Source organism: Podarcis melisellensis (genome assembly GCF_964234715.1).
Source record: "Podarcis melisellensis genome assembly, chromosome: 8".
NCBI lineage: Eukaryota > Metazoa > Chordata > Lepidosauria > Squamata > Lacertidae > Podarcis > Podarcis melisellensis.
The window spans coordinates 12,138,378-12,154,503 of NC_138540.1; the positions used below are offsets into that span (position 1 = coordinate 12,138,378).

A 16,126-nucleotide genomic window follows, 5' to 3' on the forward strand; every position below is an offset into this window, starting at 1 on the left:
TTAAAAGTGGACACAGAAGGCGGAAGGCACCCGCTGGATCTCTGGAGGCAGAGAGTTCCACAGGACTGGGTTGGTCTGAGTACAGCTAGCAACGGAAACAATCTATCATCTACCAGTCGCCATTGTGAAAGGACTTAAGAGGCTTTTGATGATTACCATATTTTTTGCTCTATAAGACTCACTTTTTCTATCCTAAAAAGTAAGGGGAAATGTGTGTGCGTCTTGTGAAGTGAATGCAGGCTGCGCAGCTACCCCAGAAGCTAGAACAGCAAGAGGGATTGCTGCTTTCACTGCGCAGCGATCCCTCTTGCTGTTCTGGCTTCTGGGATTCAGAATATTTTTTTTCTTGTTTTCCTCCTCCAAAAACTAGGTGCGTCTTGGGGTCTGGTGCGAAAAATACAGTAAGCAGTCTACATACAACATATATATGTGTGTACATGTATATATTGACAAGAAGGCGACCATAAGTAACCTCTGCCGCTGCAACTATATGCACTCATTCTGAGACACGCACACAAGCACCCCACCCTGCTACCATGAACTCCTGGACTTCCCACCTCTGGCCAGCTGCTGAGGCAAGGCCGGTTTTTGTCCTGGAAGAGGTTTGGCAGAGATGCCTTCTGCTCGCCAGCCATCATTTTGTGGAGGGCCTCATTCTCTTCCCCTTCCCGTTCCAGAATCTGCAGAAAAACACACATGGGAGTCACTCCCCATCCTGATCGAAAGAAACTGGGGGTGGGGGAGCTATGTTTTTGCTTTACAGCATTGATTCCCAAACTTTTTATTGGGGGGGGCGGGGTGTCCCTGGTTCCATAAACCTATCCCCAGTGCTGCCTCATTACTCAGAACAGCGGTTGGCACAACTGGCGAAGGAACCATTAATTGCACGTCCATTCAAAATCCAGCTAAAACTATTTCGTTTAAGGAAATCAACAAAACTGATGGACTTGCTCCAGAGATACCAGTCCGACAGTCATATCCATAGCCAACGTATCCCTGCTGCGCCCTTGCCTCTTGCCGTCCCCCTAGAAAATATCAGCACCCCCAAAGAGGTGGTACCAACCACTTTGGGAAGCGCGGCTTGAAGTCAAGGGTTGTGGCAACGGTGCCTGCGATTCTTTGGCTGCAGGGACTGTGCCGTGGGGAACAGTCTTAGGAAATATTGAGCTAGGTTGAATCAACTCCGTACAGTGGTGCCCCGCAAGACGAATGCCTCGCAAGACGGAAAACCCGCTAGACGAAAGGGTTTTCCGTTTTGGAGGTGCTTCGCAAAACTAATTTCCTATGGGCTTGCTTCGCAAGACGAAAATGTCTTGCGACTTCCTGCGGGTTTTTCCCCCTCCCCCCTTTTCCCCAAGCCGCTTATCAGCTGATCCGCTAAGCCGCTTATCAGCTGATCCGCTAAGCCGCTTATCAGCTGATCCGCTAAGCCGCTTATCAGCTGATCCGCTAAGCCGCTTATCAGCTGATCCGCTAAGCCGCTTATCAGCTGATCCGCTAAGCCGCTTATCAGCTGATCCGCTAAGCCGCTTATCAGCTGATCCGCTAAGCCGCTTATCAGCTGATCCGCTAAGCCGCTTATCAGCTGATCCGCTAAGCCGCTTATCAGCTGATCCGCTAAGCCGCTTATCAGCTGATCCGCTAAGCCGCTTATCAGCTGATCCGCTAAGCCGCTTATCAGCTGATCCGCTAAGCCGCTTATCAGCTGATCCGCTAAGCCGCTTATCAGCTGATCCGCTAAGCCGCTTATCAGCTGATCCGCTAAGCCGCTTATCAGCTGATCCGCTAAGCCGCTTATCAGCTGATCCGCTAAGCCGCTTATCAGCTGATCCGCTAAGCCGCTTATCAGCTGATCCGCTAAGCCGCTTATCAGCTGATCCGCTAAGCCGCTTAACAGCTGAGCCGCTAAGCCGCTAATCAGCTGAACTGCTGATCCGCTAAGCCGCTTATCAGCTGATCCGCTAAGCCGCTAATGGGCTTGCTTCGCAAGACGAAAAAACCGCAAGACGAAGAGACTCGCGGAACGGATTCTTTTTGTCTTGCGAGGCACCACTGTAGTTTCTTATGCTCACATCTAAATCAGCTCTTGCTTTATTTCTAAGCACTATAGCTGAGTGGCAGAGGACCTGCAGAAGGCCTGAGCTTCAGTCCCTGGGACAAAAGCCCTGGATATTGCCAGTCATTTGTTGACAATACTGAGGTAGATGAACCAATGAGTATGCTTAGGGTTGCTTCCTACATAGCACAAGCAAACCCAGAACTGTCCTGCAGGCATTGGGCAAACCTCCCCTGGCCCCTCTACGGCTCATTTGCCTGCAAAATTTCCTAGTGTTTGGGTTTCTGGGGCATTCTCAGACACAGAGCACACTCCGCCTGAGGCAGGGAAAATGCAACCCTTATAGAATCACAGAATTGAAGATTTGGCAGGGACCCTCCGGGGTCAGCTAGTTCAACCCCCTGCAATGCAGGAATCTCAACTAGAGCATCCATGACAGGTGGACATCCAGCCTCTCTTTAAAAACCCCCAATGAAGAGGAGTCCGCCACCTTGCACTGAGAACAGGAGTCTTTGCTGTTTGGGAACTCAGGGGCATTCCGGAAGTAGCGCTGCAGCTTTTCCCAGGCTTCTCCGGAGACCACCCTCCTCTCGTTCTCTGATATGCACAGGTTGCCTGCGGGAGGGGAGAAAACCGCCAGAGAAATGCAGTTGACTCGAGCAAAAAGAGGCACATCTCAGTTCGAGGGCCCCCCCTTTAAAACTCCCCTGGGTTAGCCACCAAACAGGAGTCCGAAGGAGCCAAATGGTCCCCAATGGACGCTGCTTTTTAATATGGAACAATTGTGAGGTTCCCTTTTTAGCAGCTTTCGGGTGCATGCTTCCTAGTTCACAGAGCTGGCAGGAATCCCGGGGCAGGTGGGTGAGAACACTTCAGGTCCAAATTGGTCCATTAAAACACCAAGCACCCCGGAGACCAGTTTTCAAAGCATTAACCCTTCCCCACACATGATTTTTGACAAGCCCCCCAGGAGGAGGAATTAGTTGGCGGAGAGCAGTGGGGCAGGAGAGGAACCCAGAGAAGCTGCTGTCAATCAGTGTAGACCAGTGTTTCCCAACTCGTGTCTCCAGCTGTTTCCGGACTACAATTCCCATCATCCCTGCTAGGGATAAAGGGAGTTGCAGTTCAAAAACAGCTGGAGACCCAAGTTTGGGGAACATTGGACAAAAACAGACAGCTTGGTTTTGCTCCTTTAAAAACCAGTCCTTTCTCAGTACCACGAGGGACTGTAATCTTCCTTTGGAAAGCTTTCCTGCCTGAAACCCATGAGAAGCTGCTGCCGGTCTGTGTACACAACACTCGGCTAAGGTGGGCCAACGGTCGGATTCAGTATAAGGCTGCTCCTTTTGGTTTTTAAGGGAAAGTAGCGCCAAAGCAAAAAGCCGGGGCCATCTAACAAAGTTGGTATTTAGGAAATCCAAGACAGATGAAAGGAAGGCCTTCTCACACACCAAGTAAGTTGACTATGGAACTCCCCGCCGCAAGATGCCGCGATGGCCACCAACTTGAATGGCTTATAAATCAGAGGATCAGGCAAATTCGTGGAGGATAGTTATCAATGGCTGTCAGCCACAATGGCTATGCTCTGCCCTCCACAGCCAGAGGCATCAATGCTTCTGAATGCCAGCTCCTGGAAACCACACAAGAGAGTTCTCTTGTGGCTCAGGGGTCCTGCTTGTGGGCTTCCCAGAACGGGCATTTGGTTGGCCACTGCGTGAGAACAGGATGCTGGACTAGATGGGCCCCTTTAGGCCTGATCCAGCCTATTCCTAGGTATCCCTTCCCACCCTGCTCTTATTCTAACCAGAAAACACATCAGCATCCGAGGCTCACAGAGGAAGGAACCACCACATGAAGCCGCTGGATGCAAGCCAAGACCAGCCTCCCCCTCTTCCTGCCCCCCAGGACTGAGGGCTCCTTGCAGAGCGCACCTATTCCTGCCTCCGTTGCAGAGCAGAAAGCCTGCCAAAAAAAAAAGGCCCGTTGCACATTAATAATTTGCTATGTGCTTGGTAAGGAGCCGCATCATCTCAAGAAGGCCTTCCACTTTCCAGCACAGCTCCTTTCTGTGCAGTCTCTAAGGTTACAGGGCAATTAGGGAGACGTAGCTGGCAATTAAGGCGGAGGAGGAGAATACGCTTTTGTTTTACCTCCTGCTCCAGGGGCGACCCAAGCATCAGGAAATGGGTGTGCGCCAAACGCAGGGGCCAACGTAGTCGCTGAGCCTGCAATTGCTTGAGATCTGGGAGAGGAGCACACTAAGGGCTTCCTTAGGCTTTGCTAATTGCCAGAAGCAATGGCATATGCGGAGGCGAGCACGTGCGCCTTGACTTCTTAAGCAAATTACCTTTCTGAAGGGCATCCTCCAAAACAAACACTCGCACTGAGATTATGTCTTGTTCAACGCAACCCAGCTATAAAAGCGGTAAGGGAGTAGGAGGCATTTGTATGTGAGATTCTCTCATTTTACAGCCACAGAAAATGGCCTGGGCCTACACGAACATCCCTGGCTGCTAGCATCCTTGGGGGAGCACCTTCTCTCAAAAGAACATGAGCCTTCTGGATCCAGCCAGTGGCCCAGCTAGTCCAGCATCCTGTTCCTGCAGTGGCCAATCAGATGCCTGTGGGGAAACTAGCACACAAGACTGGAGCACAATAGCACTCTCCCCTCCTGCAGTCTACAGCAACTGGGATACAGGAGCACTGCATTCCTGGTGTCAGGGGGAGAGGGCAGCCTAGGAGGCGAACTGGAAGTCCTCTCACTCTTTTCTGAACACTAAGAATCGGCTCGCTCTCCACCCTGCTGAAACACATGGGTATTTTAGGGAGGCCGGTTTTACCCTTATAGGAAAGCCCTGGAGATTTCCTACCCCACTGGAAACTGTTGTTGTATTGGACTAAGTAGGGTGTAACGGTTCAAGCAGTGGGGCTAGAAATAGGGAAGGGCCTAGATTCAAATTTTCACTTAGCTGTAGTAAAGCTCATTGTGTTTCCTTGGGGCAGTCTCTTTCTTTCAGCCAGACCTGCCTTGCAGGGCTGTGGTGATGAGAACATTGCAAAGAGGTGGGTGGAGAACTATACATGCCACCCAAAGCTTATCTGAGGAAAGGTAGGGAATAAATACAGTACATAGTGGGGCATATATGTTAAGATGAGTTTGCTGAAATTTCAGCAGCTGGCACTTGCTTTGTATTTTTTATTTTAGAAGTGGGTTTTTTTAAATTGCATTTTCATGCTGTCCACTGCTCTGCGCTCCCATCAGAGTAAGGGCAATACAGAAACGGAATCAATCATTCAAACAGACATTTGAAAAGCAGCCCCAGCCCTCACCATGGGGGCAGATGATGTCCTCGTTGAACTTCAGGTCCTCTTCCTCCCGCTTCTCGGCGATGGATTCATCTGGAAAGCAAGGAGAGGACGCCACAGAGTGAGAACAGGGAAAAAACCAGGCCTCTTCTGCAATGATTCTCTATTCCGTTTGTGGAATACTCTTCCTAGAGAGGTTCGTCTGCTGCCTTCATTACAGATCTTTAGTTTCCAGATGAAAACATCCCTCTTCAAACATGCCTATGGGCTGTTAAGCAATCTAAGGCCTTTTATTGGGGGCGTTACTGTTTATTCTTATAATAATAACGTGCCATAGGAAGGCACTGGACATAGTAAAAGATCCATCACATCCTGGTCACTGTCTCTTCGAGCTCCTGCCGTCGGGACGGAGATACAGGACGATGAAGACAAGAACGAGCCGTCTCAAGAACAGCTTCTTCTCCAGAGCGATCTCGGCCCTGAATGGGAAACCTGGACTTTGAAAGTCATCTAATCTTCCTTGCTGTATTATACTGTATTGTTTTAATTAGTGTTTTTATAGTTGTTCTGATTTTGTGTGGAGTGCCCTACCTGGGTGGATGGAGCAGCCAAGTAATTTTGTTGTCCCCGAGAGGGGGCAATGACAATAAAGATATTATATTATTATTATTCTTATGCATTTTGTGTTTTTATGTTCTAATTGCCCTGTGATCTTTGGATGAAGGGCAATATATAAATTTAATTAACAACAGCAGCACGCCACAGCAGATGCTGAGGTTTACATTACTGTGTGCTCCCAATGGCCTCCTCAGCTGAAAGGAATGGATTCAGGTGAACAGGGTTTGCTTCCTGGTGTTTAGAGACCTTTGCCACACAACTCCTGAGACATAGGCGGCCACTCAACTGCTCCTGTCTCTGAACTGTCTCTACTCCAGCTGGTCATTGTAAGAACCACCATTTTGGTGCCTCCGGTTCGTGCATTTCCCCTTTTCCCTCTCTGTCCCTTTCTCCTTTTGTGCTGTGTCTTTTAGAATGTACTTGTGATGCTGAGGGCCAACTTCTTTGTTAACAGTCTTGTGAAAAAGGTGAAGAGATGTGATATCCACAGTGAGTCACACATTAGGGGACCGATCATGGAACTGACTTTACAATCCTATTTAGGACATGCATAAGAACCGCAGTTTGTTTTTGTTTCTTTCCATAAAATTTTATTGAAACTTTTTCATTGTAAAAAACCCAAACTAATCTGAATAAAAATTAAAAAGAGGATGGAGGAAAGGAAGGAAGGAACGAAAAAAGTATATACAAAGTCCTCTCTCAAAGTTAGTTTTTCTTTTTTTATTAAGGCTTATCTAAATGAAAACAAAAAGAGAAAAATAAAATAAAGCAAAGTCCTCTCTCAAAGGTTGATCTTAACTCTTGTGTCACACAGAAAGGGGGCGAAGTAAAAATAATTGCTGGACAACAATGCTTAGAGAAGGGGTAGGCAACCTAAGGCCCAGGGGCTCGATGTGGCCCAATCGCCTTCTTAATCCAGCCCATGGACAGTCCGGGAATCAGCGTGTTTTTACATGAGTAGAATGTGTCCTTTTATTTAAAATGCACCTCTGGGTTATTTGTGGGGCCTGCCTGGTGTTTTTACATGAGTAGAATGTGTGCTTTTATTTAAAATGCATCTCTGGGTTGTCTGTGGGGTAGAGAAATTCGTTCTTTTTTCCCCTCTTCAAAATATAGTCCAGCCCACCACATGGTCTGAGGGACGGTGGACCGGCCCACAGCTGAAAAAGGTTGCTGACCCCTGGGCTTAGTGTGTTGGGACTATGACCTGGGGAGAGACCACACTTAAATCCCTAACTTGGCCATGGAACTCACTGGGCGGGACTTTGAGCCATTTGCTGCCACTCAGCCTAACTTACCACCCAGGGCTGCTGGAAGGATGAAATGAGGGCGGTGTGGGGAGAACAATGCATGGCACCTGGAAGCTCCTCACAGAAAAGGGTGGGATATAAATGCAATAAAATAAATACCGGGGGGCTACAGCTTACGCTGGGGTTTCGTTCCAGGGATCTGTGCTCAAAGGCAAAATTAGGAAAAGCCAGAATGACCCCTGGAACCACCTCTGCGGTCTCAGATCTTGCGAGATTTCTTAACTGTTCTGCAAGATATTGCCGGAACATATGGCAGGGCCTTGTGCGATTGTCCAAGAGCCCTGTAAAGCAAGGCAAAGGGCTTCAAAAGCTGCTTCTGCAAAGGAAAATCCTTTGGGTGGCTCCGCAAGATCTTGCAAGAGGCTCCAGAGCCAAGCAAGCAAGGGTCTCCTCTATCTATCTATCTATCTATCTACCTACCTATTTATTTATTTGCAATCTGGCTAAAGTTGCAATCAAATAAGAAGAATATGTGTAACTTGTGGGCCTAGTGTAAATAATAATTCATAGAATCACAGAATTGGAAAGGACCACGAGGATCATCCAAGTCCAACTCTCTGCAGCACAGGAATCTTCCACCCAAAATGGGGCTTGAACCCGTGATCCTGTGATTAAGGGTTTCATGCTCTACCAATAATAATAATGATTCGTCCTTGAGGGGGTTCCACATTCCAGATTTCACCAGCTCAAGAGTACAGGATCAACTGTGGAGCCCCTCGTGCGCTGAGGCCGTTAACAGTGTCAGAGTCCAGCCATCATCCCATTGTGATGGGAAGGCAATGCTAGGCATGGAGGCTGCAAAGACCTGTGTGTCCGTATAAAGGGGAGTGGGGAGGCAGAGACAGGAGGCTACCTTTGCTTTTGGCATCACCGTTCATCCTGCCGTTGCTCTGATCGGCATCCTCGTCTGGGTCATCCAGCTGCTCCAGGGCCAGCTGGCGCCAACTCCGCAATGACGATTTCCCAACCCAAAACCCATCATTCCTGAAAGGAGACAAAGAGACAACACACTGTGAAGATCTTTTTCTTTAATACAAACTTCACTGAATTTTTTTAAAACAATTACCAAGCACAAAGTGTTCAAGCACGTATGCAGTCATCCGCGTGACACCGAAACAGACTTGGGAAATCCTTTACAGGTTGAGCTCCCATCCACTGGGATAATTTCTCCATAGTGGCCATTGTGACCGAGATGGAAGGGAGTTTACTGTACTATTGTACAAAACCCCACTATAAATCAAAGCCTTACCGAGTCAAACTCATATTTCATTTTTATTCCACTTATCATAACTGGACTTTCTGGTTCTGCGGCTGTGTGTCTGGCATGGCACCAATGGCTGGATTGTCAAACCACCACTGGGAAGGACTGGAGTTCAAATCTTGCGCATGAAGAAATTATCTATTACAGTGGTACCTCTGGTTGTGAACGGGATCTGTTCCGGAGGCCCGTTCGCAACATGAAAAGAGCGCAACCTGCAGCGGCACATCTGCACACACACAGGTTGCGATTCACTGCTTCTGCTCATGCGGCGAAACCCGGAAGTAACCCTTTCCAGTACTTCCGGGTTGCCGCAGGACATAACCTGAAAGGATGTACCAGTGGTACCTCGGGTTACATACGCTTCAGGTTACAGACTCCGCTAACCCAGAAATAGTACCTCAGGGTTAGAACTTTGCTTCAGGATGAGAACAGAAATTGTGCTTCGGTGGCGTGGCAGCAGGAGGCCCCATTAGCTAAAGTGGTGCTTCAGGTTAAGAACAGTTTCAGGTTAAGAACGGACCTCTGGAACGAATTAAGTACTTACTTAACCCGAGGTACCACTGTAACATGAAGCGGATGTAACATGAGGTATGACTGTAGTTGCTTCAGAGATCTTGCAAAGACATTTAATTTCCCCCAGCTACATTTAAATATTAAACAGCCTAGAAATGCTTTTAAATAAAATGAATGAAGCTATTGATTTCAAAGCCACTTGCTCTCTTTACAAAAATGTCTCCAGCAAAGTACACCCCCCCCCCACCGACAGCCACTCTCTGCACACTTGAAAAGGGGACTTGCTTACCCTTTGACGGTCACCTTCAGCAAGTTGGAGACAGTTTTGTAGTCCTCGTTCAGCTGGTTCTTCAGCCGCAGGACTCGGCACCTCTCCACCACACAGTCCCTGCAGAGTGCTTTGACTGAGGAGGAAGACACGAGCAAAAATACCATCATCCTCACTACAATATCCCTTGCTGTGCATTCTGGACAAGGTGTCCTTCCATAGGGCAGGGCTTAGATCTAAAGCAGCTGAGACAATGATGCAGCTTTCCTCCACCCAAAGACCTGCTTTATCCAGCTTCCTTTCCCCTCTTTAGGATGCCATCGGGGCATGTTAATCAGACCTTTTAAACTTCCCTGATTGTGCATGTACTGCATTAAAGGGAAATGTCATGAAAATGATATACAGATGGTATATTACACCAGTAAAACTTGCAAAAATGTACAAAACATGTAAGAGGTGTTGGAAACGTAAAGAAAAAGATGGTACATTCTATCATATGTGGTGGGAATGTAAGAAAGTGAAAAGCTTCTGGGAGTCGATATATAATGAGCTGAAAAAAATGTTGAAATATACATTTGTTAAGAAACCAGAGGCTTTTCTCTTAGGAATTGTTGGTAATGAAATAAATAGAAAGGACCACAAACTTTTCCAATATGCAGTAACAGTGGCAAGAATGAAGCTGATGGACTATGCAGAACTTGATAAACTGACTGGGAAGATCAGATATCTACGAGATCAAAAGTTCATCGAGGACTGGGGGAAATTAGTTGAATACTGGGAATGTTTAAGTGATAATGGAATAACGTTAGTGGCATTTAGAGAAGCTCTGTAACAGTATAAGAAATATTGTAAAAAGGCAAAATAGAAGTGGGGGGTAGGTATAAAGGCAATATCAAAATTTGGAAATGTGTATTTAAAGAAATTAGAATTTGGATGATTGGCAGAGAAGCCGAAGGAAGTCAAAAACCGAAAATTTAATAGAAATTGTGATGTGGCACGAGTCTATGGAAAATTAATAAAATATAATTTATTTTAAAAAAATAAACTTCCCTGATTGTATCAAGCAGTTAACCTTTCTCCTGCCTGTAGAAAGGGAGACATAGGGACACAGGAAGCTGCCCTATACCAAGCCAGACCATTGCTCCATCTAGCTCAGTACTGTCTACACTGACTGGCAGCAGTGGCTCTCTGGGGCTTTTAGCAGAGTGTCTCTCCCAGCCCTACCTAGAGATGGGGATTGAACATGGGACTTCTTCTTGCCCGGCAGATGCTACACCACTGAGCTACCAGTGCCCCTTCCACATCCCATGGAGGAGAACTCTGTTTATGACTACCCAAACTAAGGCTTTCAGCGTAGCAGCACCAGCACTTGGGAACATTGTAGGCAAGCACCTCTACTGTGTTGGTATTTTGACGTTTGCTGCAAAGCTTGCATTGCCAAGTGTGGTTAGAGAGTTAGTCTGAATCTGCATGGGTCATTATTTCCTGTTATCTCTGGGGCACCTCCACTAAGTTTTACTCCAGGCAAACCTATTGAAATGAATGGACCTAACTTAGCTGTAGCCATTAATGTCAGTGGCTCTATGTAAAATAGGACTAACACTGGACAGAACTCTTTGAGATGCTTTAACACTCTTGCATGCAATTTTTAAAAAGGCAGCTTATAAATGCTATTATAACTAAGTGGCAATTAAAGACACGCACACCAGCCAGTTCCTGTCTGGAGGAGAGGGATGGCTAAGCGCTTTATGGAAAGGGGAAACCTCAGTCTGAGAGTGTCAGCTTCACTCTCAGCCTTTGCGAATCAGCTTCTCTTGGGTTTAACAGCTTTCATCTCGAGATTCAGCCCTGAGAACAGCAGCTGGCAGGAATGAACTTGGGAGGGGGAGAGGCATAATTGAGAGGAAGGTGAGTTTACCAGCCAGGGCAGCAAAGAGCTCTCCCAGCCGCAGAAAGGCATGGGACCAGAAGAGAGTGTGGCATAGGCATTTGGAGGTTAACACATGTGCTGCAAAATAGATTTTGCTGGCACTCTGCCACTTGGAAGGCAGTATCAAGAGGAGGAGGTTTCAAGGGTGTGTGGTTGTTGTTAACCCATCCACTCACCTCCTCTCTTTCCAAATAGTATGCACTTTTTATCACTTGGTTTAATTTGCCCTATTTAAACACTGTTGTTTGGCCCCAGTCACAGGATAGATTCCATAAGGAACAAGTGGCTCCCGTTGCTCACATCTCCTTTCCAGGAAACACTGTGCTCCTTGGCAGATGCCTGCTAAGCTAAGGAAATTGCAACAGCCGGTGGAGTGGTTCGAATGTGGGAATAGCAGGACCTTAGAGGAGAGGGTTCAAATCCCAGCCCCTCAGCCATGAAACTTACTGGGTGAGCTCTGGGGCCAGTCACTACCTCTCAGCCTAACCTACCTTACAGGGTTGTGGTGAGGATTAAATGCCACCTTGAGCTCCCTGGGAAAACTGGTGGGATATAAATTCAATAAACAAACAATCAAAAGTTATGTAACTCTAGTAAGAGCATAAAAGCCTTGCTGGATGAAGCCAATGGCCCGTCCAGTCCAGTCTCTTATTCTCAACCAGGTGCTCGTTATTGGAGACCTGCAAGCAGAACAATTCTTCCCTCCTGCAGCTTCCAGTAACCGGCATTGAGATGGATTTACTGCCTCCAACCGTGAAGACAGAGCAGAGCCATCGTGACTGGTCGCTCCTCTAACAAGGCAGGGTGGTCCAACCATCACAAGATGATGCGGGAGGCAAAGGTGGCAAGGAACTAAGCTATGGGTAGGCAAACTAAGGCCCGGGGCCGGATCCGGCCCAATCACCGTTTAAATCCGGGCCATGGAGGGTCTGGGAATCAGCACGTTTTTACATGAGTAGAATGTGTCCTTTTATTCAAAATGCATCTCTGGGTTTATTTGTGGGGCTTGCCTGGTGTTTTAACATGAGTCGAATGTGTGCTTTTATTTCAAATGCATCTCTGGGTTATTTGTGGGGCATAGGAATTCGTTCATATTTTTTTTTTCAAAATATAGTCCAGCCCCCCCACAAGGTCTGAGGGACAGTGGACCAGCCCCCGGCTGAAAAAAGTTTGCTGACCCCTGAGCTAAGCTCTCCTGGGACATGCTCCCTTCTGGGGTTTGGCTTACCTGTCAGCCTGGGTCCTCCTCCATATCTCTTGTAGAAGTAGTCGGCGACATATTCAGAGACCCTTTTGACGGTGGGTATTTTGTCCGGGTGCAACTTTCCGTGAGAGCACAGGCAGGCCGTGTTATCGATGGGCTTGGGGGGCGTTGACTCATCCAGCCACTGCTGCAGCCATTCAAGAGACACGAAGTCATAGGGGCAGCCTGGAAGGAGGAGGAGGACAGGAGGGCTGGGGTGGGGCATCAGAGCCACAAGCCCTGTTTGCTTGGGCTCACCAAGAGTGTCTGCCTTGACCGGTGAAGCTTCATGATCATACATTCCACCCCCTGGCCAGCAAAACTCAAAATCTAAACAATCTAATCTTCAACTTGGCAAGAAACAAACAAACTGGGTTGTATCCAAGTCTGCCCTACTCAGAGTAGACCCGTTGAAATAATTTATAGTTGTGATTCCTGGATTGGAGGGGGTTGGACTAGATGACCCTTGGGTGCCTTTCCAACAGTACAATTCTATGAGTCCATTAATTTATATCCCTCCCTCTCTCCCTAAGTAGTCTAGGGTGGAAAACAGATGTAGCATTTGAAAAAAAAAAGCGCAGCAAGCACTTCGAAAACAGAATGAAACAACATTAAAAACTATTACAGATAACATCTAAAATGAGTTAGTTTTTAAAAAACCCTAAAAGCAATTTGAAAGAGTTAAGAACATCCTTCCATCCAATGATTCTAGGGTTGCCTGGGATAGTATTATGCAGCCACGGAACACACCTGGGTAAACAGGAATATTTTAAAATTCCTCCTGGAAGGGAGTAATGATGGAGGCAGGCACACTTTGCTAGGGAGGGAGCTGCACAACTGGGGAGACACCACTAAAAAGGCCACATTGTGAGTCAACACCAACCAGGCAGCTCTGGAAATTAGTGGACCCAAGTTAGTCTTGTCAGTTAATTTCTACGGGCCTACTCTGCTTAGGGCTAACTCAGACTGTGAAAGCATAACACTTGTAAAAAAGGACAACAACCTGGACTTCAGAAAATTAACTATAGCACCCCACCCTCAGAAGGCCCTCCAGCTATTTGGGGGGGGGGGTAAAGCAAGAAAGGGGCTTAGGCCACTGAAAATGTAGCCGCATGGTGGTGTGTTCGTTCGTTCTCTCTCTCTCTCTCTCTCTCTCTCTCTCTCTCTCTCTCACACACACACACACACACACACACATACACTCCCAGAGCAAAACAGAGGCTCCATCAGCCCACCCACATCCCAGCTCCTCACTTTCTCCCCTGCACTGAGCCAAAATGAGGACGAACAACCTCAGCCCATGGATGCATGAAGGAGCAAGCCATGGGTGCAACTGCTCCCTTAATGTAAGGGAACTCCATGCAGGTGGAAAACTAGTGCAATTACAGTGAAGGTTGGGCTAGACACACCCTTTCCAATATACTTGGTCCTGGTTTGTGTTTTTTTAAGAGTCATTTGTACAAGGGAAGCGTTAAAGGACACCAACACCACCCCAGCCTTGCCCACAGTGGAACAGTTCGTTCTGCCACATGTCATCATTTATCTCATTTCATTTATAGCCTACCTATCTCTCCCAGAAGCTCAAGGTGGCAATGCACGGTTCTCCCCCTCTCCATTTTCTCCCCACAACAACCCCACAAGGCAGGGCTGGGCTGAGAGGCACCCAGTGAGTTTCATGGCTGAAGGGGGCGGGGATTTGAACCCTGGTTTCTCCCAGGTCCTACTCTGACACTCTAACCACTACACCACACTGGCTCTCAATAAAGTAAAGTAAAATTATCTGAAGACCTGTGGCATGCGCATGAAAGCTTATACCCAGAACAAACTTAGTTGGTCTCTAAGGTGCTACTGGACAATTTTTTTAATTTTTTAATTTATTTCAACTGCATCAGACCAACACCTGAATCTCAAATTATTTTGTTATTTATTTTACATCCTGCCTTTCCTGATAAAGCAGCCCAGAGCAGCAAACACTTCAGTAAACAGAGCAGTGGCCATGTTTCTTAATATTTTAAGTCACTGCAGATCGTAAAACACCCTAGGTTGACAGAAGAACAGGTAGACAAATATCGTGGGGCCTAGCAGCAGTTTAGTTGTACTGTACAGAACATTAGACTATCCGGAAAAACCAAAAGGGAAACTTGGCTGGCACCCAATGTCCATGCAACACGTTGTTCCAATATTTCCTCTTGGGATTTAAGACTAAGGCGGCTGGCCACTGCTTCCAAGTGTTGCCAGCAGTGATTATCTTTACCAAGAGATGCAGAAATTTTCCAGGCCGCAACTAGACGCCACAGGATTTGATAAAAGTAATATAAAGGTAAAGGTACCCCTGCCCGTACGGGCCAGTCTTGCCAGACTCTAGGGTTGTGCGCTCATCTCACTCTATAGGCCGGGAGCCAGCGCTGTCCACAGACACTTCCGGGTCACGTGGCCAGCATGACAAGCTGCATCTGGCGAGCCAGAGCCGCACACGGAAACGCCGTTTACCTTCCCGCTAGTAAACGGTCCCTATTTATCTACTTGCACCTGGGGGTGCTTTCGAACTGCTAGGTTGGCAGGCGCTGGGACCGAGCGACGGGAGCGCACCCTGCCGCAGGGATTCGAACTGCTGACCATGCGATCGGCAAGTCCTAGGCGCTGAGGTTTTTACCCACAGCGCCACCTGCATCCCTAAAAGTAATATAAATATTGCTAATTAGGAAGGCTTCATTAGAGAGCCAAACATTGGGAGCGGGGGGAATGCAAGGCAAATTTTAAATGCTTTCACATGTTTAGATGTTTTTAGACATGCCCGAGAGAGAGAGAGAGAGAGCACAGCTGATGTGAATTTGGGAAGATAATTCTTGCAAAGCTTCCACTGATCTCTGCTTGCACTGTGTGGGTGCGGGGCAGGGATGGAAGGCACTTTGATGGAGCCTCAGGAGGTTTACTCGTCACCCCACCCTCCAAACCTCGCCTACAACAGTCTTATCCTTAACATGCAATACTGCAAATATTTTTTTTTAAAAGACAAATGGAAGATCTTACAGACCAGCTTTGGCAGGCAACTTCTGGTAGAGCTCCTTCACCTCCTCGTGCTTGATCTTGCCCCTGGCCACGCTCTGCTTGCGCATCTCGGCCATCTCTGTGCACCACTCCTCAAACTTGCTGTTGTCCCTCTCTACCAGCTCTTGCAAAAAAGCTGGCCAATTGGGGGGGGGGAGGGGGACAAGCAACAGAATTAGGACTGAGAACGGAGCCCGGCCCTCATCCCCCACAAAAGAGGAATCCCTTTGCTACACCCCTAAAGGCCTTGACTGAGAGTCATTCCCACAGACATCCATTCACCCCAGGGGAAACATCTTGTTTCATCAAATTCATATGTTGCTTGATTCCAAAAGAAACCAAAACAGATTTTTAAAAAATCAAACTATAAATAAGGATTAACAACAGTAATTGCAGACTTTTGAACAAACGTTCATAGAACTATAGAATAAAAACAGATTAAAACCTGCACCAACTCTCTAAACATCTGGGTAGGCTTTCTCTTAACAGTGATGTTGTTTGCAGGTGCCAAATATAGTACAGTGAAGGCAGCTCTCTGATATCAATAGGCAGGGAGTTCCAGAGTGCAGGTGC

General features: G+C 47.4%; 1 protein-coding gene across 5 annotated transcripts in view; it reads right to left on the minus strand.

The window, feature by feature from the left end:
• USP48 (ubiquitin specific peptidase 48) overlaps window positions 1-16,126 on the minus strand; it is a 39,635-nt gene that overhangs the window by 12,032 nt on the left and 11,477 nt on the right. For 4 of the 5 annotated variants that reach the window (XR_014171256.1, XM_081923119.1, XM_081923121.1 and 1 more), the window contains 7 exons: window positions 15,540-15,689; window positions 12,491-12,691; window positions 9,354-9,468; window positions 8,144-8,274; window positions 5,387-5,455; window positions 2,523-2,671; window positions 558-680 (listed from right to left, as the gene is read on the minus strand). Coding sequence is in view for 4 of the 5 variants with exons in the window: in XM_081923119.1 (XP_081779245.1) it covers window positions 558-680; window positions 2,523-2,671; window positions 5,387-5,455; window positions 8,144-8,274; window positions 9,354-9,468; window positions 12,491-12,691; window positions 15,540-15,689 (938 nt within the window). In the remaining variant the exon portion in view is untranslated. The remainder of the gene's footprint in view (window positions 1-557; window positions 681-2,522; window positions 2,672-5,386; window positions 5,456-8,143; window positions 8,275-9,353; window positions 9,469-12,490; window positions 12,692-15,539; window positions 15,690-16,126) is intronic. The other variant, XM_081923120.1, reaches the window with a different exon arrangement.